Source organism: Bacillus rossius, chromosome 1 (assembly GCF_032445375.1).
Source record: "Bacillus rossius redtenbacheri isolate Brsri chromosome 1, Brsri_v3, whole genome shotgun sequence".
Taxonomy (NCBI): domain Eukaryota; kingdom Metazoa; phylum Arthropoda; class Insecta; order Phasmatodea; family Bacillidae; genus Bacillus; species Bacillus rossius.
In genome coordinates, this window is record NC_086330.1 from 236,876,104 (window position 1) to 236,900,593 (window position 24,490).

Below are 24,490 nucleotides of genomic sequence, written 5' to 3' on the forward strand. Positions count from 1 at the left end.
TCGGTCGCCATACCTTAGCTCGAGAGCTTCCACCAGTACCGCATAGTTCTTCTGCTCTGGTACTGGTATGGTCTGAAGCAGCTCGAGTGGAGGTCCTCGCAGGGCCAGGATGAGTGCTGTAGCCTTCTCCTCCTCGTCCCAGCCATTTACCGCAGAAGCTGCTTCAAACTGTCTTCTGTAGACAGCCCACGAGGTTTGGCCATCGAAGGTGGGTGGCTTGAACTTTGAATGACAGGTTGCGGCTTCCACCTTCACATCTCCAGAATAACTGCTTCGTTTCGTAGCACATGTAGCATCCTTTAGCATCCGACGCCATTCTTCGGTTACCGCTGATATTCGCTGTTCTGTGGTGTGCTCGAGTTGGGCCAGCTGTTGTGCTACTAGTTCTTCATGTTCTGCCACATGTTGCTCTAAACACTGTACTTTGCCTTCCAACTGGTTGCTGGTTTCATCGATCTTCTTTTTCATCTCTTCTTGGCAATTATCAATTTTATTCTTCATTTCTTCCTGGCCACTCTTCATTTCATTCTTAATTTCTTCCTGGCTACTCTTCATCTCGTCCAGCCTATTCTCCATTTTCTCCTGGCTATTCTTCATTTCATTCTTCATTTCTTCCTGGCTACTCTTCATCTCGTCCAGCCTATTCTCCATTTTCTCCTGGCCATTCTTTATTTCTTCCCTGTTACTCTTCATTTCATTCTTCATTTCTTCCTGGCTACTCTTCATCTCGTCCAGCCTATTCTCCATTTTCTCCTGGCCATTCTTCATTTCTTCCCTGTCACTCTTCATTTCATTCTTCAGTTCTTCCTGACCTTTATCAATTTTATTATTCATTTCGGCCAAGAAAGCCACTATGTTTTCCAACTTGTCAGCAGCCATCTTTCTTGTCAACATACACTATTAGTCTTTCGCTGTCACTATTGTTCTATCACTACACTATTTATCACCTATGTGCTTAACTACCTACAATTCCTAATACTAACTTTATTCTAGAAAAAGGTAATTCTATTATTATTTTAGTTTTAAATTTCTTAAATCTAATCCTAAATCTAATAAATAGGGCTATCCCACTTCTGACACCAAAATGTTACGATTTACCTGCGGGTTCGTAAAGGATAGCCCAATTAATAGATTTTATTTCACACACACAGTTTTATTTATTACCGCTACTTGTCACTTACAAATAATCTTCTAAATAATTAATTACACTTAAATAAATGGCAATTCCCTGGTCACTCGTTCCGCACACCTCGCTGGGCCGCACCTCTGGCGCAACTCTCGCCGCAGCACCCCTCGTGGGTCTCCGCCGCGGGACTCCGTCGCCACACTCCGACGCCGCCGTCACACCCTTCGCCGAGATCCCACTTGACGACTCGCTCGCAACTTCACTCGGGACTCCGCCGCGCCCGCGACTTTATCGCCCGGAAACTCCCGACTCCACTGAACTCACTCACTCCCTGCCCTGGAACCTTCGTCCAAGGACTTCGCCACTCTGCCGCACCGGCGGCACTATCGCCCGGATCTCCGCCGCGGGAGAACTCACTCAGTCTCCGACTCAGACTCTCCGCCCTGGCACCTTCGTCCAAGGACTTCGCCACTCTGCCGCACCCGCGGCACTATCGCCCGGAAACTCCGCCGCGGGAGAACTCCCCACTGAACTCCCTCTCTGACTGACTCGAAGGTCGGCCCAACCTCCTTAAATAGCCCTTGGGTTCCCATCCAGAACAATCGGGCATGTCTCCGAGATATCGCGCGACCTTCGCCGTCGAAATGCCCAGAAACGCATCGTGAGTCCTCGAAGGACGCGGTGGCTGCTCTAAGAACGCCGATAAAGGCGTCTGAGTCATTTTATTCCGCAGTGCGGCCTCTTTTAAGTAACCCGATCTGAGGCAGGTGCGCGCTGCGACGGTCAGAATGTAGCGAGATAGTATGACACGAGATACCAGGGAGAGGATGCGGGTGGAAGGGGGCGCAGACAGGCCGAACGAGTGCGGCGATGCCATGCACTGCAGCCAAGCGCGATCGTAACAGTATTATAGGTTTCTGATCGCTCTTCCACCACATGATTTTTATCACCAATTGATGCAAGTGTCGTTTCCTGGGCTTGATTATTCCTTTAGATTCTTAATTAGTAGGTACATTTGATAAGTCTGCACACCAGTTAAAAAGTTAAAAAGCTAAGTTTATAAATAAATGAAAATCTTTTAAAGAAAACATATTTTACTTTAATTTTCACAGAGTTTTTATTTTAATCACAAGAAATTAGGATATTTTCTAAGATTCAATAACATATCGTGACATTTCTTTAAAACACAGCAGTGTTACAACTAAAGTAGCATAATTTTGAATTATTGACAGACCTAAAGTTATTGCATAACTTAAATATGTAATACATGCGACAAAATAAGAACCATTATATTACATTCATAAAATAGCCAGAAAAAGAAATAATATAACAATTAATTACGCACTATTCACATACACAAAGCATAAATATTACTTTTTTACATTTTCATGACACTAAAACTATCGATGCAATACATATGACACTGTAATTCTTATAAACATATGATATATTTTTATGAACATAATATTTATAACATATGAAACTAAATATTATAAACAATATCATTTATTTATATGAACATGATAGATATAACAGTATAAGAGGTGCCGACAAATGGGTGTTTTAACAAATTCTCGCACCAAAAATAAGCATGTTCGAAAAGGATATTAATTGAAAATCATGAAGACATTCCGTTGAGCTATGACATACTTTCCTATTATTATTTTTTCTTCTTACAATGAGTTATGATATATTATTAACCTTTGTGTTTTAAATAGGAACATGTTTATTATGCATTAATGGATCTATAGTTACAGACAAGCAACAAATAAAATAAACACAATGCAGATTTTCCGACTACGGGTAATCTACGATAATTATGAGATGACGTGGTGAAAAGGAAACAGCAAGATACACATACTGGTACGTGGCATTTTGATGTTCACAATTCTTGCCAAACATTTATTCACAAATAAATTTTTAATTAGTCGGTAAAGTTTAGTGAATAGTTACCTTTTTTTCCAGCTAAGATTTTAAAGAAACTGCATGTCATTAACCGACCATTAAAACGTAGAACTACAGCAAAATATAATTAAAATAAATAGGTGCTATATTTATACCATAAAAATTAACACGTGTAAAACGAAATGCATACCACAAATTTTTTAAAAGACCAGAAGATGAGATACTTGTTCCTCAAGCCAGTCAATTCATTTTAACATTTTCTAACCATACAATATCCTAAAATGCCTATGTTACTCAACTAAAACACTAAGTGATTCTATCCTAAATTGTTTACTAAAATTATACAGGTGATATTATATAAAACTAATTATTGCTTTATTGCTTAAAGTATCAATTTAATGTCGTCCATTGACTAATAATTATGGACTGTTTGTTTGTCATTTACTGCCTACCTAACATTATGTATGCAGTACAAAATTCATAGAGTTAACAGCAATAATTTTTTTCAGGTTCAGTCTGCTTCAATCCTTCACGCAACCAGAAACCGCCTCATCATTTTTTCATATTGGTAAATTCCTTGGATGATGAGGATCTAAAATTTCGGGCAGTAAATATTCGATATAAAATTTCGTTAGATGGCTTTCCATCCCGGTCTCCCAGAAGTTATCATTCCTCGCAATTAATTTAGTGAGCATTCCATGTGGAGTCCAAATGAAAATACTGCAAAAGTCTTTTCTTGCAATGTGCAACTGACCCTGAATCTGTAACATATACTCGTGATTTTCTTTCAGTTTAAGTTTACCATCTTCTGTTGTGCAGCATGTGATCTTTTCAGCAATAGCAGCGTGTTGACTAAGATTCTCTGCACTGGCGGGGCATTTTACCTCAACGATTGTATCATCTTCGATTAGACCGTCAGGAGTAGCTGCCAGCTACGGGAGATCTTGGTCTACAAACAAACCAGCTTCTTTCACCCTCTTGCCGAGAAATGCTTCTAGGCTTTCAATCGCGATTGGCTCTTTTTCTTTGCCATATCTTGTAGCTTTAGTTCCTCAAAAGTTACTGTACAGTAAGGAGATAAAAGTTTTGGCTCGGGGAGTAGAATTTCTCATTTTGCATACTCTGCCAAATGATGAGGCTGTTAGTCGTTTGTGTCGTTCTGTTCTCCACAAATGACTTCATTTGGGCAGTCATATTATTCTGCAATGAATTCCTTTCTTCATCAGTAAGAACAAGTGATTTTAAAAAGGTGTTTTTCTTCTTCTGGAACTCAGAATAACTCAAGTCAGGGATGTTAGATTCAAGGCCGTAATGACAGTCTGGGCCACTCATTACCAGACGTTTCCTTCTTCGTATTCTAAGTTTCTGATTGCGTCTTTTAGGCCATTTTGAAACTGAATTTTGTTTACTTAGGATGTTTTGTTTGAAAATTTTCCCTGGGCTGTGTCTTGTTAAACTCTTGTGAATTATACCCTGTGTTCTGCCATCGCTATTTACATTTATTACTGACAAATCACACCTTATATTGTATCCTCCACGATGACAATGATTCACTCTCTTTCCACCTATATATGTATTTGCAAATAATGGAATTGAAGGCCTCTGCCATGTTTGTTGAAACATTGTGAATGAGGCTAGCTGCGTGGGAATCAACAATATTTCTGGCTGCTAAAATCTCATCCCAAATACCAACTGCTTTCAAATCTGGAACTATATTATCCTCATCTTGCTTTGGACCTGTCCAGAAATACCCTCATTCCTGACACATGCTATGGTCTCCAAAAACATGGAATTGGTCATTTTGTATATCCTTCTTCAGGTCATTAATCTTTTCTTGTAAAGTTAAGTCTGCTTGACCAGCCCTGTACTTCATAGCACCTGTTACAGTAGACCACAAACAAAGTTGCCTATCAACAGTAATAGCTCTTCTTGCACTCAGTGGAACTTGCCCAACAGCATTCTTAAATTTCGTTCTTATGTCTCTTATTCGCCGAAGGTAATTTCTGAGTATGTGATTAGAACATTCAATTTTGGTTATAGTGAATTCTGGTCCATAAGGCTGGTCTTTTGTGAGTTGCGCCATAACACTGTCTCCATCTGATATAGGTAAATTAACACATATTTAATGTTAGCTTTGATAAAACATTCATTATGAACTACCCTAAAGAAAGTGATGTAATTGCAATCATGAGCCGTTCTGGTGTATGATTGTATTATTATCAATACAGTACATACAGAACAGAACTGTTATTATATTCATGCTATGGATCATGCTTGTTGATAAATTTTTTAAGTTGTATCACTGAAAAAAAGTCATTAAGAAACTTAACCACTTGGACGAATTAAACAAATTAAACAAATTTAGGAATTGTGTTTGAATACGAAAATCTTCCTTTAACTTATAACTATTTTTCATCTCATTTACTATGTTTCTTAAAGTATTGAAATGAATTTAATACATAGTATAGGCAAGTAGCTCTAGCTTTTTAATGATATCATATTGGGTTACATAAAAATAACCTCTGTTTCGTATCAGTTTAGTCGTCCGTTTTTAAACTTTCAAGTTCTGAGAAAGTATTTGTAAAAAGTATTAATGAGAATGTGTACTTGTTTTTAAGTCGCTAGGAAGGTTTCTTCAAATGAAGTAAAATAGAGCTGTCAGTCGTGTTACGTGAAAAAAATGTAAAAGAATCACGATGAACTGAGCCTACACTGACAGAGCAGACCGTTCCTCCGTCAGACGAACCCCACCGGAGCTCGCACACACAGACAACCCAGATCGCGAAGGGAACTAAAGAGGACGCCAAGAAGGGGCGGAAGCAGAAACAGACCCCCACCCCTCTTACCAACTAGAGTGAGAGGTTGTTCTCTCGCGCACTTTGTCTGCGGGTATGGTGGGGTGTCGAGGGCGCCACAAGCTGGTCAGCACATTCACACAAAACATGCGATAGGAAATCACAAATTTCTCGAAATTAAATGCTGTGACATGGTGCAAACTATACATGCGATGGATGACAAAAGAATGATACATGTTCCTGTGGTGGTTTTCTTTAAAAATATTTAAAACCACGAGTTCTGTCTGCATCTTAAAATACGTTATTTTGCCGTTTTCAGCATGCAATATTATTTTAACATTTGTATTCTAGATCGATGCAGACACCGCAGGGACATAGAATGTATTTTAATCTCTTTTATTTATATAAAAAATTTGCGCACGTCAAACAGTTCATAAAAAGTTAACTGCTGAACGTCTAAAACACATTTGATGTAACATGTAGGCGGGCCCCTTAATGGTTATTTTCTTCTTCCGAGTTGCATTCAATAGTAACTTTGCCTTGTGTTCCCGCCTGTAGTCACGCTGAATGTTCATGCAGTTTGGCCGCAGCACAACAGACTGTATCGCGCTCAGCCAGCCCGCAGAGAGATGCTTGCCGGTGTCGTGGCCACGCCCCCCCCCCCTCCCCCATTCCCCCGGCAGGCTAGTCTGGTCGAGCGAAACACGAGTGAAAGAAGACGGCAAGAAGAGGCAGCGGGGAGATACCTCCCCCGCCCACCCTTTCTTCGCTAGGGTCGCGCGGCCGTGGCGGCGCCACAAGTCGGGGAGCACATTCACGCAAAACACGTCGTAGAAAACACGGTTTTTCTCAAAATTTTCAGTTGTAACAAGGTGCAAATAGTCACGGGATCGAAAGATAAAGGATAGATCTACCTAGGTAAAATGGTTTCAAGTAAAAATAACAAAAAATAACGGCATAACACAAGCCGGAAAAGGCGTTACTTTGCAATGTTAAGCCCCTATTTTCTAATTACTAAAGAAACTGATACAGTAGAATCTCGTTATAAAGTACATCAATAAAGCCTCAACTTTTATACTTAGTAATGAAAGTACTTTATTCTGAAAGTCTATATATTTACCGTTAAAACATAGTATTTTTGAATTTTTAAAAATAAAGTAGTAGGGGATTAAATGTTACATTAGCTTGGAAGCAAATATTTGTAAAACAACAAGATTTTTAAAAAAAATTACTGAACTTAATACCGTAGCCTAAATTCTAGGCCTACATGTACAAAATTTATATCTGTCGAACACTAAATGACAAATGGGTTAAACTGTTTTGCAGATATATATATATACATTTATGGAGATAGAATTCCCTTGTTATCTCCTAGGCGAAGTCTCTTGCGACCAGCAGATAAAGATGACTATTCGTACAGTTTAATAATTTTTTCACAATCTTTTATTATTGTTGACAGTGTAGTGGGCACCAAACCAAACGACTGTGCCACTTCTGCATTTTTCCTGCCTATATCAACTTCTTTCAAAATTTCCACGTTTTCCTTCAAAGCAAACTGCTTGCGTTTTTTTTATCTTTTTGGCTATCCATCCTGATTAAAATATTCAATCAACAATATTGTTTGCCTCACACCACGTCAAACGTAAACAAACCTCGCATACATAAATAACCATAGCGCCGCACTAGTAGCGCGTGTCGCGAGCATGGCTGTGCCAGGCGACATTCCTACCTTCATGGCAACACAAAACGTGTCGGCCATGTTGTGACACCAAACAGTTCAAAACTTATCCTGCATAAATTAACATTATTGGATTTTATATTTCGTATATAAGTTAAAATATAATTTTTATTTAACGTTTGTATCTGCGTTAATTAAAACTTTTAAAACGTGCTCTACAAATAACCAAAAGATGGCGCAGCTAAAAACAATTGTCTTGAAGAGGGGCGAGACAGCAATCGATTGCTTAGATCGTGTCGTGCACTAAAGTGTGTGATCCATGGAGGAGGAAGAATGGCGCGTTATACTGTACTATGATTCTATGAATCGTTGAGACAGTATTTATTTATGTTTTATACTTGTAAACGATTCTTGAAAGTGATAAAAATTAATCATAATGTACATTTATATTAAAGAACCCCTGCGCAAACACAGGAACAATTATGTATGTAAAATTTTCCTGATAACTGGAAAAGAATGGTCGTTGTATTGAAAGGTAGGATACGTTTTTAATGTTAAAGTGAAATATTTTTACATTGTTTACATTGGTGTTTTGAGCGGGAATTTAAAATCATATGTTGAACAGAAAGATACGTTATTCTGAAGTACGTTGCAACGGAATTTCTCTGTATAGCTGAAACCATTTACCCTTAATCTCTTTTATATGTGAAACACACAATCTCACGACAAATATTTTCTGTGAAAAAACAATTCTCCTGAACCTCTACATCACAACTTTTACGGCAGGTAGACGAGCCCCTTAAGTGACGAAATTTTCGCAATGCAGCGACGGAGTTTCCCTAGTTGTTTCGGGTGTGCCAATAGCCAGGCTAAAGCCTGATTGTCCGTTTCCAATAGAAATTCCCTGTGTTCTAGACATTGCCTAAATTTATCGATTCCAAAAACAACTGCCAAACATTCCAGCTTGTATACCGAGGAGGACTTTCTTTTTGGTGTGTAAGCGTCCGAAACGCGAAAGCTATGGGCTGTCGGTGACCTTCAAATTCCTGGGATAAGACGCCACCAATGGCTACACTGGACGCGTCTGTTTGTAGGATGAATGGCTTTGAAAAATCCGCCATTCGTAGGACTGGGGGACTGGTGATCGCCTGTTTCAGAAATTTAAACTCTTCTTCTTGTTCTGGATCCCATGCAAATCGTGTGTTTTTCTTACGAAGCGCATTAAGCGGTGCAGCATGTTCCGCGAAGTTATGGATGAATTTAGAATAAAAATTGGCCATGCCAATAAAACGGGCGATGCCCTTAGGGTCTTTTGGAGGTTGAAAATCCCTAATAGTTTGTGTTCTAGATGGATCAATAGTTATACCTTTGTTTGAAACTAAATGTCCTAAGAAGGACAGCGAATTTGACCTTTTTAGTATTGACAGTTAGTCCTGCTTTCCTTACTCTGCTTAATACCTCTGAAAGGTGCTTGATGTGTTCCTCAAAAGTTTCTGAAAATACGACAACGTCGTCAAGATAAATTATACAAAGTTTTAAATTTCTGATCGCCTAGGATCTGGTCCAGGAGTCGAGTGAGGACCTGGGCTCCGGTGGCTAACCCAAATGGTACCATCGTATATTGGTAGAGGTTCCAAGGTACGCAGAAGGCGGTGATTGGTTTTGAATCTTTTGTAAGGGTAATTTGGTGGTAAGCTGAGTTTAAATTGAAAACACTGAAATACTTTGCCTTGCTAAACCAATGGAAGGCTGTATTGAGGTCAGGTAATGGCGTAACTTCAATGTTGATACGCTGATTAATTTTTCTGTAGTCCACTACACAGCGTTGTTGGTCTTTGCCCTTAGGCACGAGAAAAGCTGGGGAACTGTACGTGGAGGTAGAGGGTTCGATGACCTTCTTGTCTAACAGTTTTTGAACATGTTCTCGCATCACCTGCATTTTAGGACCTAAAAGCTGGTAGGAATGTGACTTGACGGGTGTTTTGTCTACTAATTCAATCTTGTACTCTTATGAGATGTATTTGTCCTAATTTGCTGGTGAGAACATCCGGAAACTGGTCGCATAAATTACTAATGGCCGATCTTTGAACTGGGATGAGATGGTCCAAACTTACATTTACATAGTCAGCGGTGGCTGTAATAGGGGCCGAAAAGCTGGAGTCTATATTCTGCGGTTCACAAAAGGAATAGGGAAACCTTGATTGAAATTGAAAAAGACCTGCCTGGTTTGCAAGTCAATCAGTAGGCCGGTTTTGGCGATGAAGTCAGAACCAAAGATAAGGTCGGTAGCTAGATCTTCCCCAACTAGGAATGGAAAATTCCGGGAATACAAATAAATTTTTACCTTAATGATCGCGGCTACTTTCACACTTACGGGCAGCTCTGATGCAGTTAAACACCGCAAATCAGTAGGATCAGTTTTTCTAATCGCTTTATCCTGTTGCAATGTGTGAAATAATTTGGTTAAAATAAAACTTCTTACCTAGCCAGTGTCAACGAGACCTGTTATTTTCTGTTTGCCAATCAATGTTTTCACATATGGTAGCACCGTAGGGATATTACCCAAAATGTTAATGGCATTTTCTCTTGCCATAATTTGATGGGTTCACACATGTTTTGCATGTGTGTGTGTGTGTAACTGATTATTTTTTACTGTTTTCCTGTGTTGCTTTTGTTTTTTCATATTACTGTTATGCTTTAATTTCATTTTGTGTATTCTTTGCCCGTTGTGTAAAAATTTCTGGGGTGTTAAATTTTTGTTTGTGTTCGTTGACTGATTTGTGCAATCGTAGGAAAATTTTCAAGAGTTGTTGTTGTTAGGTGACCCAAACGCAGATTGGTCGGGCCACCGCCTTACGCGTTTTTTGAATTGTAGGAATTTTGTTTGTTGTTTTTGAAATAGAATCGGTCAATGGTATGGCCATCCCTTTTACAGAAAGTACAATGCAACTTCTGTTGTTGATTGTATTTAGGTTTGTAAGAATTGTGAAATTCTGTCTGGTGTTTGGACTGCGGCTGATGTTTACTGTGCAACGTTGTATTTTCCTTTTCCGCGCCGGAGTTCAAACTGTCGTGGAAATAGCCAGACCTATTCCGCTGGTAGTCAGCACATTCCACGTTAATGGATTGATGCACAATTTATCTAGCTCGGCAAAATTTTGCAGACGAGCCTGGAAAACAGCTCGTGATCTTTCGGCTGGGTTGATGCCGTCGAAGATTGAACTCACAATGTCTTGCTCTGCGATTCCCAGTTGGAGCACTTGTGCAGCCAGTTTAATGTCCGCTATGTAATGCGAAAGAGCTTCATTTCGCTGTTGCAGGTGATTAAACCATTGCAACTGTATGTCTAAATGCAGGCGGGCAGGAATAAAAAAATCTAAAATATCAGCATGAAACTGATCAAAAGTTAAATTTTCCTGGATTGCGAGTGAGATGCGCTCACTCAAAGGAGGCTGGGATAATGGGAAAATCACCTCAAAAAGTTGTTTGTCCGGGATATTCCCCTTTTGATGCAATTTTAACAAGTGTTTTAAAAAATCAATTAATTTTCGCAGATCAAGTCTGTTGGTCTATGGTAGACCTGTTAACAATCGTTCAATTGGGTGTGGAATTTTCCCGTAGAAATTGCACAGATTACTGTCGCTTGAATGTGGTGGTTGCGTAGAGGCCTGATTAGGAACTGTGGGTGGTGGCACAAGGACTGTTTGGTGCTCTTGTGTCATCGTGGCTGGCAGATTGGTAGGTCGGTACACCGTCGAAGTGTAACGCCCCTTGTGCCCAAAATTAGATTATTTTAATTTAATAAAAAAAGTCATAGGAAACAGCTGAGCAAAATTAGAAAGAAAAATACAAGTATTATCAGAGGTGGCATGAGGCGGTGAATAAGACAATATGATACTCCCTGTACACAAGCAACTTGGGAGGTAGTGGATCGTTTAAATAGGTATAGGTTAATAATAAATAAATCACGACATAAGTAGATTGGTCTATAGGTTTCCTGGTTTATTTAAAAGAATTAAATTAAATATGTTTGCCATTTGTTTTTGATTCTTTAAGTTTCACAATGAAGTGTATTAACTAGAAATTAAAGTTATTAAAAGGGCGTCGGCCCAATATTATTAAAACAAGTCATACTATACTTTTAACAACATATCAATCACAGAAGCAAAACATTTGAAGTATCCTTCCTGACATATTATAGCATGCTAGATTTGTCCATTTATTACAGTGATTATCGTTTCATCTAAACATTTTCACATATTCTTGTTGTTTAAGTTCCTTATGCCACTGCTCGCTGGTATTCATTAAGATAAGTTCGTTGGTTGGTTGTAAGGGAGAAGTTATATTTTTAAATATCACCCGGGGCTTCAAAGTTGGACGTCTGGCCGGGAGGAAGCTCTTCTTACAGAGACTCGAAGCTCGAGGTCCTGGACAACATGATGGGTGCAATTTCAGCGCCTAAACATTGGACCCTGTTTGAAACACAAGTCAAATTCAGATGAATTAGACCTGCATCCAGACAGTCAAACACATATGACGTGAAAAGGCCAACAAACGGGAATTTGGGGAGGAAAAGAGACCGAAGTACTCACCAAACAGGGTGTAGCTCCTGGACTCACAAATAGTCTCGCGCAGAACTCCAAAAGGCGCGAACTGAGAATAGCGTGGAGGATGGGGAAGAAACTATGATTTAGGAAAATAAAAAAAAATTCAATTTTAATAACTTGTTACCTAATGACGACTGACAGGCTACTGCTACATTTTGAAACTGGGATCACATCCTTTAACACTGCTGACTACATTCCTTATTCGAAAGAGTTCGTCGTTGCCGCGAAAAAGCCTCTCAATAGAGGGGACGCCGAGATGACTCGGTAAGTAGCCGAAGTCTAAGTGCCGCAATAGCTTACAAAGCTCCTAATTAAAACGGGTGCTCGGCCCTAGGGAAAAGAGGGGGAAGGTTCGGCTCTGGGCTGAGAACTTCCGGAGTTGACCGAGGTGGGCGTAACAACAACACATCAGTTGATGCGCCGAAGGACGACCACCGCGCTCTCTACCGGCGGGCACAGAAAGTAACATACAATCGACTTTTACTGGACGCAAGTGGAAAGCATAGGGTCTTATGGCACTGCTGGTGCTGCTCTCTGGAGGCCTAAAGCGGATGGAAAGAAGGAGGTTAGCAAAGTCGTCACTAGGTGTCGCGGGCATTAGCTCCACTCGCTGACGACAAGTGCAGAAGTAACTATTTCTGCCACTAGATGTCGTGGGTGGTCCATATCTGCACATATTTTTTCTGTGGCAAATCGTCCTTGAAGTAGGCCACTGCCTGGTGAGTTCACGTCAGGGCAATGATCCTGGGCCAAATTCTGAGAACCAAGGGGGAGAGCTGGGGGGGTGAGGGTGGAAATAACCGCAACGAGGCTGGGAACGAAAGTCCACGGGATACTCGGTCGTGCCGAGACTCGCTGGGCTCAGCGGGCCTCTAATAAATAGAGCTTGTAAGCCAGAAGCTGCTCTATGGAAATTTAGTCATGTAAGGAAATAATATTACAGACCCCGGACGTGACGGCAAGCGGGAGAAATGTCATCCGGGCTGCTAACGTCTTCATTAGACTTGCAGAAGATCAGATTGGTCCCTGAGAAAAGGTGCCTCGGGCCACTGCCGCAAAGTTTAACTAAGTAGAGTACACCAGCCTAACAAAGTGTAAATCACCCTTGTGTAACCAATAAATATGAAAAACAAGATTTCCAAAAATAATTTAAAATTATAATAAAAAAAAAACATGCCAAAATATCTAATTTCCGGCACAGAAGGACTGAGCTGGCCCGGTGTGATCTGAGGTGTGACCAGGTGAGCTTGTAAAGGGTGCGCCGGAGGAAGGGGTGTGCCTTGTGCTGATGGTACACTGGACGTGAACTGTAGGTATGGATTGTAAGGAAGGGGAGAGGTGGTGAAAAGTAAATACATTCCGGCTAAATTAGAATGCCAGGGATAATTTGTAGTTTCTAGATAGGGCCTGGAGAATGTCACACTCGTGGCGGGCTGCCTCGTGGTATGCCACGTAGCAGTCTGTACCTGGGGTACAGGTGAATGGGTGGACATGGCCGCCTGGGGCGTCGTGAGTGGTAGGTTGGCTACCGTGGTTAGCTGTGGCCTTGCAGAAGGTCCTGGCGTGCTTCTCTCATCTGGAGGTCGCTCCTCCGGTTGTGTAGTTTCCGGGGGCGGGGAGAGGGTGTTCTCAGGGGCAAACATGCTTTTATTGGCTCGTAATAGAGACGTGAAAAATACTCAAAGACTCTAACTCTTAACCTCAGAGTATATTAAAATGTTATTCTTAACTTAAACTGCCCACAAAACAAACACTCTTAAACCTATAATAACACAGGCCTGCGATGAAAAAATTGTTTGGAATTTAAAGGGTGATTCTTAAGTATTTTAGTGTGCTCAATTCAGGAAAAATATTTTAAAAAGTCCATCACGTACAGTTTTTTTACAAAATATACTTACCGTACAATTGTTATATTACAATTTTCCCCTCAGGAGTAAATGCATACACTAATGTTTTCTGATTTTGTATATTTATAATTATAATTGCGGGGTCTAATTAGTTTTAATTGTTTTAAAGATTTCTGGTATAAAAGCATTAAAGTTCAAGAGCAGGTGATAAAGATGACTTTCGGTAGAGGAATGAGAGCAGCCAGGGTGAAGAGGTTCTTGGCCGCCAGACAGCCAAGAACATGTTCAATCAGGTTCTAACAGGATTTTTCATGTTCTGTCCTTCTCGTTCATAGCACTTCTTACTTTCCTTCTATCATTCTTCCCTTGGTGTGCCGACCTCCGTAGCGTAGTCGGATGCACACCGGCTTACGGTGCGAGGGGTTCTGGGTTCGAGTCCCGGGTAAGGCATGGGTGTTATTTACAAGCTACAAATTGATTGATTAGGGCATGATAATGATTCGAATATGGACGAATTGTACAGAGATTTTATTGATAAGATATGATAAAAGAAAAAAAAGCTTCGTATAAGGACACGCTCATTTCTGGCTGAACGGGTACCCCCCAAGGCCATAACTATCAAGGTAGAAGAAGAAGGTTCCCTTGGTGTTGACACAGTTAACGTGGTCTTACAGTCGTATAAAATCTAATTTGCTCTTGGTTTTGTTTGTGTGTGTTTTTTGTTTTTTTGACCACTGACTTATTTATTTATTTATAAAATGACCTCCAGAGGATGTCGTGTTTCTCCTGATAAGTTTTGTTATATTTGTGGAAGTTTTATTGTGAAAAAACAACAGAGAAATATTACTGATTTTGTGAAAACAGCGTATTTTGCCTATTTTGGTATGAAGCTAGGGGACCAAGACAAATCGTGGGCACCACATAAAGTGTGTTCTATTTGTGTAGAAGAACTTCGTCAGTGGACCCAAGGTAAGAAAAAATCTTTTCGATTTGGAATCCCCATGATCTGGAGAGAGCCTCGTAATCATTCAGATGATTGCTATTTTTGTTCTTGCGATATTCAAGGTTACAATTTGATTAATAAGAAACAGATTTTTTATCCAAATATTCAGAGTGCTATGCGTCCTGTTCCCCATGGTCCAGATATTCCAGTACCCGTTGCTCCAAAGTCATTAGATGATATATCACTACCAGAAACATCTGAAGAAGAAATCACTGTTTCAGGTGATGAAGAATTCTATATACCTCAAAGTGAACCTCAACTGTTTTCCCAATGTGAATTGAACGATTTGATCAGGGATTTAAGTTTATCTAAAGAATCTGCTGAGTTGCTATCTTCTCGACTGAAAGAAAAAAATTTATTAGCTCCAGGTACTTCTTTCTACTGGTACAGAAACCGTGAAAAACATTTCACTCCATTCTTCACTCAGCATGAGGAACTGGTTTACTGCCATAATATAACAGCGTTAATGGGTATGTTTAATATTGAGTATAATAGCAATGAATGGCGTCTTTTCCTTGACTCGTCAAAGAGAAGTTTTAAAGGCGTACTTCTGCACAATGGTAATAAGTATGCATCAGTACCAGTAGCCCACTCTGTTTACTTGAAAGAGCGTTATGAAAATTTAGAAATGATATTGTCAAAGATTAATTATAATGAACATATGTGGACGATTTGTGGAGATTTAAAAGTGATCTCGATGTTACTGGGACAGCAGGGAGGGTACACAAAATTCCCATGCTTTATATGTGAATGGGACAGTAGAGACAAAAGTTCACATTGGATTAGAAAGGAGTGGCCAAGAAGAGAAGCATTAGTACCAGGAGTTAAAAACGTGTTAAGAGAAAATCTTGTCGAACCAGAGAAAGTTCTTCTGCCCCCACTCCACATTAAATTGGGTATTATGAAGCAATTCGTCAAAGCATTGCCAAAAGATGGCCTGTGTTTCAAATACTTGGGAGAAAAGTTTCCAGGATTGTCTGAGGCGAAATTGAAAGAGGGCATTTTTGTCGGCCCTGATATTCGTAAGTTGATGAAAGATGATGTGTTTGAGACGAAAATGAATATAACAGAAAAAGAGGCTTGGCTTTCTTTGAAAGAAGTAATAACCAAGTTTCTAGGAAATTATAAGGACCCTAACTACATGTTCATTGTAGAGAATATGCTGACTAAACTGAAAAATCTGGGTTGTTCGATGAGTTTAAAACTTCACTTCCTGAATTCCCATCTTGACTTCTTCCCACAAAACCTAGGAGCTGTGAGTGAGGAACAGGGTGAAAGATTTCACCAAGACGTGAAAGAAATGGAAAGGAGGTATCAAGGTCGATGGAACATTACTATGATTGCTGACTACTGTTGGATGCTGAAGAAGGACTTACCGGACAAAGTCTAAAAACGAGAAAGCCATAAAAGGAGCTTCAAAAAGAAGAGAATGAGGCATAATGAAGACGAATAAACATACAAATTGGTCATATCATACAATAAATGGTGTTAAAAGCGCTCTAAGTGATTTATGAACAATACATTTTATGATAAATAAAAATAAAGTGAAGTTTCTTGATCATTTATAAAATTGTATTATTTCTCCTAATTTTTATTTGCATTTTGTAGGAAAACCTTACGTGATGGAAAAAAACCATGGTCATATTTGGCTTCAGCACACTTAAAAATATAAAGTTCAGCCACCAAATGTGAAACAATTTTCAAAAATTCGAAAAATGCAGGCCTGTGTAATTAGTAACTTATACTAATAATTATACTATTTATGATCTAATGAGAATTTTTTGCTGATAGAGAGCACGTGCCTTTGAATTTAAAGAAATAAATTTTGTGTTTATCTTCCCGTCGCGTGCGTGCGTCCTCAATACTGGCCGGCGACCGTACAAGGTCACTGGGACGCTGAACCTTGTCAGCCGACACCTGAGCGAGGCGAGGGGTGTAGGAGGGGGAGGGAGTAGATAGCGCACGGACGCGTGTGTGCGCTGCGTGCGGCGGTCGCTAACCTTGAAGGAACGCGAACTCCTTTGCTCAAAGAGGAAAATGAATTTTAACTTACAAAGAAATTAAGAATAAAGAAGGGGTCTTGCCAGTTTTAGGACTTACAATAATACTGTATAACAAAAGCCTTAGAGTCAAACAAAAATTATTTATACCAAAAAAATAATTAAAACATGCTCATAAATCAAACCAAAGCAGGCAGAAACTTAATCACGTTGAATGCTAGCAGTTGTAGCAAAGAGAAAACCATGCTAACTGCTACCATTTTGTAACGTACGCTGGGCTGCAGGTAAACACTCAAAAAATGAATAAGTAAAAAAATAAGGCCTTGGAAGCGTCAGCCCAGAAAACAAAACAACAACAATTATTATCACAGAGGTGCCCAGACGTCGTACAAAGGAATTTAGCTTATAACCTACTAGCAACTCTAGGAGGCTATGTGGATCGAGGATGAGTAATAATGAAATAACAAGAATGCTGGTTTGATTTATATAACTGCCCTTTTACTAAAATCATTTACTTAGATTTTTCTTTTCTTTTATCTTAATCTTTAAACACATCTGTATTAAAATACATTAGTTACAAACAGAAGGGTGCCCCGGGACAACAAAATACATATAAAAGTTAACAACCACATCTCTTAAACTTGACCCTGGTTTTATGAAAGCTCGCAGGCTCAAAAGAAAGACAATTACATTTTGTTTTTAATTTTCTTTTGAAATGAATTTAACCAAATCATGTGACCTGAAAACTGGCGGTCCTGGCACTGGAGGTTTCTGTAGATTAAAGTCCAGACAAATTCGATTTATGAAGAAACTTGTATGTCGACCGGTGTGGGGGAGAAAACTTGTGACTGGATGAGCCCAATCACGGACTGCTAATTTTGGTTGTGAAGTTCCATTCTAATTCTACTTAATTCTTGCACCCCGCCTGTAACCAAAGTCCAAAATTGCTTAGACTGGTTAACAGGCGGCTAAGTCTGGGCAAGACTACGCCCAAGGAAAGGCAGTAAAAGGGGGGCTGGGGAAATATGACGACCACTTACCCAAACAGCGGGGTGAAGTCACGTTAGCTGGCTCCAGGAGTAGAGTTGGCAACTCCCGGCGCGGAAGTCCGCGGTAGCCATGACGAGAAAGGTGAAGAAATAATTTAGATAAAAAAAACTAGCACGGGCAGCCAAATTTAAAAATAAGAAAATTAAGGTATCTATGCCTTGACGTTCGAGACTACATGACGTAGTGTCAAGTCTTGAAAAAAAAACTGAGGTGTACTCTCGCGAATTGCGACGCGTGGTCCGTACTGACCAGATGCTGCCCGCCGAATTTTCGAAAATGGTGTCGGCGCGCCTAATTAAAGCAGGGTACTGCGCCCATCCAAAGAGGGGTTGAGGGGTGGTGGTGGCCCGAAGGTGTCCAGAGATGCCCGAAGGGGTGAAGCAGACTACAAAAATGCTCGCCGCGCTCTTACCCGAGTCGCAGGCGGACTAAGGTCGCAATCGCACCGCGACTGCTACCAAAGTCGATTGTGACAAGCTGTCTCTTATGGGAGGGATGAGTAGTGCTCTCTGGTGGCCAAGATGAGAAACTGGCTGGAGGGTCACAGAAACGTCCGCTAGAGTGCACTGGGCGCACTCGCAACCAGCGGACAGAATAAGGTTAGGGGTTTTTGCTGCCGCTAGGCTTTGCTGATGGCTCTGTCGGACAAGGTCGTATGTCCTTGGAGAGACCATGTACCCTGCGCGGGTTCACTGGAGGTCGATGCTCCGGGTTGCAGTTCCCGAGAAGCCACAGGTGGGAGATGAGGGCAAAAGGGGGTAAAAACTTGCTAAGTCGCCTGGGAAAAGCATTGTGTGGGCCGTCCCGAGGCATCGCCGAGGACTGTAATATGCTCCAGGACGTGCTGGCAAGCAGCTTACCTATGCTTGCCTCCGAGAACTGAAAGGTGCTAGCGCGGGGCTTGGGGTAGCGTTCGCTAGCATGAAAAGTCATACTGTTGCAAACTGCGGCCGAGATGCTGCGATAACCATTCTTCAGCAAAAGTATCTAATTGGGCCTGCGAACAAGCGCAGGTGCACTGGGTTGCACAAGATCAAGTCGGAGAGTACAGTAATGGAAACAAAATTAAATGATATTAAAAATGCAACTTTATTTTTGTTTTCCTTCTTTAAAAATGAAAAATTAATCTTAAAATTCAAAACTTGTGCCCAAAAATTATGATAAAGGGCACAGATGAAATTGGACGAATAAATAAAATTTTTAAAATTGCGGCTTTTAAAAAGCCCGCCTTAACCTGTTTGATATTATAGAAGATTTTCTTACACGGTGGTTGGCTGGTTCTTGCACGCTCGTCTCAGGAGGAACATTACAATGAGTTATGCTTTTTCGTGCGTGCAGCCGGCGTTCATTGATTTATAAGACGTTATCACGTCATAAGTGGAAACAGAGTATTATAACGTTTTATAGATCGTCTTTACTAGAGATTTGAGCTGTGTGTAGTAGGTTAAATGTGACCACAACAATGTAGCGAATTGGAAATGGAGCGCCAACATTGATACCGCTGAGAATTGAACCCAATTTGTCGTGGAAAAAAGCAAATTGTGTGCCCATTATTATCTATTTAATTTATTTATTGAATAGGTTAGTTATTCAGAAAAAGTAAATTTGGGGTGTGTGTGATGTTTATAACACAAATTTTGCAGTCATTCTGTAGGCTACATGTGTGCCGCCAACTAGTATTTTTGGCACAATTTTAAATTAGAATTTTTTTAAAAATTTAATAATGTCACCAGTCATTTCTCTGCTGCAAGAACTTAAACTTGTTCCTCCTCCTGTACACTCCCATTCAACCTTTGTCATACCTGTCACCCCAATTTTTGACAGCCCTAGATCCAATTTTTGCAGAGTCCTTAGCCAGTCAGACTCAGTATCGTTTTATCTACACCTTGGCCCACGGACGTCGCCTGTAATTCGCCTCCGATCTGTGACGAGAACTGCTATGACTTGCAAGCTCTTAGGGCAGGCTACTTCCAAGACCTCATCTGACGCGAGCACTTCTTGACATGATCGCGAATCATCTTCACCAAAGTATAGTCACGCCTCCGGGTTCAGTAGAGCCGCTTTCCCACTGGCATTGCAGTTTACACCCCACCCCCTCTCCAAGTTTTCCTGGGAACACCGGCCCAGGTCTTTGACCGGATACTAACCCCGGCCAGGGTCGGCCTCTCCCCAAGCCGACCACACTAGTCCTAAATGTACATGCTCATGCCTTCTAGCGGTAGTGTTGCGTATCACTTCCCCTGGGAGTTTGAGCGCCTGCCCTCTGGCGTCTCCCGCAGTAACCAGTACCCCGTATTTCCTTCCTAAGCCACCAGAGCGCTGGCCTAGTCCGCTCCATAAGCCCAACGCTGCTAGCGGCTGCCTCGCGCGAGTTGACCTCTACTCGGTTGAGCCACACCTCAGTAGGTCGCGCTGAAATCGGACAGTACCACCAACTTCGAGATAACGAAATCTGCCTTTCTCGACAAGAACCTGGGTAATCTTTGGAACCTTTCGGTTTGAAAGCCGAAGCCTTCCCCCCCTTTCTTTCTTTAACGTCACCTTTTTAATTACAAGTCTCGGCCGCCCCAAACTTACTGCACGCTGCGATTTGAGACTGACTGCATCGTATCTACATCATCAGGTCGCCTCTCCGTGTTTCTCCTAAGATGTGATCAAATTAGACAAGGGATGTTTCCCACAACGGTAGTGTTTAGGCGTTAGTCAGTCCGTTTAGATCTAGCTCGTAAAAGTAGTAATGTATAAGTCATCATTAATAATTATTTTTTTTAAAAAATCATGAATTGTCCACGGCGGTTTCGTTTGCTCAACAACCGAGCAGATCCTGGAAGACATCACCCAGTTTGGTGAGTTTTTACTAACATCACTCCCTGAACATCATCGTGATTAGAAGGCATTTTCTGCCTATTTCACCAACTGTCTGTGAATCAGTCCTGAACATATGTGTTTCAGATCTGTTCACAGACAGGGACCAAGTGCCAGGCACCAAGTACCAGGGTACGAGTACAGGGTATTTTTCCAAGGACCAGATCAGTCTCCACGGGCCGGTTGACTAAGGCCCCCTGACGTCCCGTCAGCTGTTCCACGTTCAGCATTATTATATTAATGAGCAGAAATATGTATATTTTTTGAAAAAACTAAAACACACATTTATTTTAAAAAATTACGGAAATACTACAAAACATTTTGCTTATTTAGAAAAATGCATAATGAATCATGTGAATAAAATATACTGAGATAATTTGGTTTCTCTAGGACTACATCATTATACATACACACACTCACACACACTCACACAAACTCACACTCACACTCTCACTCACTCACTCACTCACTCACTCACTCACTCACTCACTCACTCACTCACTCACTCACTCACTCACTCACTCACTCACACACTCACACACTCTCTCACTCACACACTCACTCTCTCACTCACACACTCTCACACACACACACACACACACACACAGGGATTTAAATAATTATGATGTCATAATAAAACAACAAATTTTGTATTCTAAAAGAATTTTTAAAATTCTGGGTCTTCCAGTTCCATGCATGAAACAATAAATAATTGGTTTCTTAAATCTCTCTCACTCACATGCATTACAAACGTAGTTCTGTTTTTATGTCCTTTCCTAATATGTGTTTGTGAAACTTTGTGTTTACGAAGTCTCTGTAAGTGACTTTCATGTTGCAAGTTGTGGCTTGTCACAGGGACAAAATTTCTCATTACTTCCATCATTAATCGTGAGCACCAAGGGAAACTAAGGGCCTGGTTGCTAATAATGTTGTTTGGGCCCCTCCCTATTACTTAATGACCTAATGAATAATTTTTTAAACCCCAAATTTACAAAAAAATCTAAATACTAAAGTTACCAATGCCAAAAATATATAGGTGATCTGTACATACAGCGAACTTTAAAGGTTAAGGCACGTATCTTAAACCTGATTAGGTTTTCCATGGTGTCTCAAAAAAAAAAAAAAACTCCAGGCAAATCAGTTCTGGTATGGTATGGTATGGTATGGTATGGTATTGTATTGTATTGTATTGTATTGTCCTAGTCTGTGTGTTGTCCTAGTGTGTTACAGTCTAATCACTGTGCTTCCAGTGGGTGGCCATCAAGAACCCGAACACGGGCGCGTGGCACAGGGGCCTGGTCAACAACATCGTGCAGCTGCGCGACAAGTACGTGTACGTGGTGTTCCTGGCGGACCACGGCACCTGCCTGCAGGTGGAGGTGGACTCCCTGGCGGAGCTGTCCAGGAGCTTCCTCAGAGGCACCTTCCAGGCCTTCGAGGTCGTGTTGGACGCCCTCGAGCCGCGGCCGCCGGACCACGGCACCGGTGCAGCCAGGTGAGCAGTTCCCGTATTCTGGTATTCATACAAGCAATGCCTGCCTTACTTACATTTTCCATGTAATTTATACAAGGAAAAAGATTTAAAAAAATCAATGAAGTTTGGTTAAAATGTAATGTTTTACAATTATAGTAAGATGAAGCTTCACACCAATTTTTTAGAGGGTGGTATGAAGGACACAAATCTTATGGTGACCTAGTTGACTTGTGCTCTTTATACTACGCACTAAATAATTATAGTAAAGCCTGGATTACCCCCGTGGAATTGGGTGGCAAGGGCAGTGCAGATAGAGAAGAAAGACTAAAAATGAGGTGCAAACATGAAGAAAATATTTCAGCATAAAAACTATGTTTTATTATACAAAAAACATAATATGTAAAAGGTAGAGTACAGCAGAAACATTTGCTATGCATCTAAATCACTAATATAAAGAAGAGTTAACAAAAATAAGTACATATATGTACTGTACTGTTAATGATGCACAATAAACCTGTCACTAATTTTTGACCCTTGCACTGTAGGAACTAATGTATTTTCCATGTTGTTGGATTGGATTAATTTTTTTTTGAGATTCGTTATTATAAAATTTTTTTGCGGCACTCACGGATCATCCGCTTGTGGATAACACTATGCAACATGATTTTCTATCATTCTCTTATCTTAGGTGTTCCTCAAGTTTTTTTTTGCGCTGATTCCAGATCTGCAATCTTTTTTTCCTATCACATACAGTTTTTTTTTTGCATATTGACGAAACTCATTTTTTATTTAAATGTAAATTTAACAAAGGGAATTTTCATTGTGAAGGGGAAATTTTATTTTTGTATTAGGGAATAGTTGGCAACATTTGTTACACCCAGCTGGCTTTAGGAGGGAAACAGTATTCCATTGTTTACATTCTGTTTTGTGAGGTTATATTTGAGAAATGAGTTCCTGTAAGTGTTTAAAAAACCAAACATGTTCTATTATATTTGTGGTAGTTATGTAACTGCTAAGCAAAGACAAGACATCAGTAGTTTTATGAGAAAAATCTATTATGCTTACTTTGGCATAAATCTTGGTGATCAAGACAAAAACTGGGCACCACACGAGGTATGTCGTACATGTGTTGAGGAACCGAGACTGGAAATATGGCGCAAAAAGATCAATGCCCTGTGCAAATCCAATGGTTTGGAGGGAACCACAAAATCATATTAATGACTATTTCTTTATGGTTAACGTTCAAGGTCATAATGCAAAAACTAAGAAGGAAATGCAGTATCCGAACATTCCTTCAGCCATACAACCAGTTATACATTGTGAATCTCTTCCTATTCCAGTTCCACCTCTCGTTCTCGAAAATGTACTACAGGAGAGCAATTCAGAAAATGAATGTGATAATGCTGATGATTACAAGTACAAAGAAAATTCTGTGCCAAAATTATTCATTCAAAATCAACTTAACAATTTAACTCGTGACTTAAATCTGACAAAGGATGCTGCTCAGTTGCTTGGATCAAGATTGAAAGCAAAACATCGCCTACTACTTGGAGTTTTGTTCTCTTGTCATAAGACTCGAGAGAAAGAATTAATAAAATTGTTTAAAGAAGAAGACTCTCAAGTTTATTGTTGTGAATTTGAGGGTTTATTGAATTTCTTTAACTTCACTTACAATCCAAGTGAGTGGAGGTTATTTATTGAATCGTCCAAAAGTAGTCTCAAAGGTGTAATTTTACTTAATGGAACTTCGGTTAATTACCCATTGCGTATTCAGCGAATTTCAAGGAAACATGTGAAAATCTCAAAGTTCTGCTAAAATTCGTAAACTATGAAAAACATTCTTGGACAATTTGCTATGATTTAAAAGTTGTTGGTATGCTACTTGGTCTACAATCTGGCTCACAAAAATTCTGTGTTTTATTTGTGAATGGGACAGCAGAGCCAGAGAAAACACTGGAAGCAGAGAGGCTGGCCCAAAAGAAAAACCATACAACCCGGTTCACAGAACATAATAAATGTACCACTTGTTCAACAAAGCAAGGCACATTAAACTTCACATTAAACTCGGATTAATGAAGCAGTTCACTAAAGCACTTTCAAAAGAAGGTGACTGCTTCCAGTATTTGGTAACGAATTTTCC

The 24,490-nt window shown here is 40.3% G+C and overlaps 1 protein-coding gene across 6 annotated transcripts in view; it reads left to right on the forward strand.

Annotated features, from left to right (window-relative positions):
- LOC134527383 (putative ATP-dependent RNA helicase TDRD12) overlaps nucleotides 1-24,490 on the forward strand; it is a 393,271-nt gene that overhangs the window by 51,417 nt on the left and 317,364 nt on the right. For all 6 annotated transcript variants that reach the window (XM_063360027.1, XM_063360029.1, XM_063360028.1 and 3 more), the window contains one exon: nucleotides 22,127-22,371. In XM_063360027.1, the coding sequence (XP_063216097.1) occupies nucleotides 22,127-22,371 (245 nt within the window). The remainder of the gene's footprint in view (nucleotides 1-22,126; nucleotides 22,372-24,490) is intronic.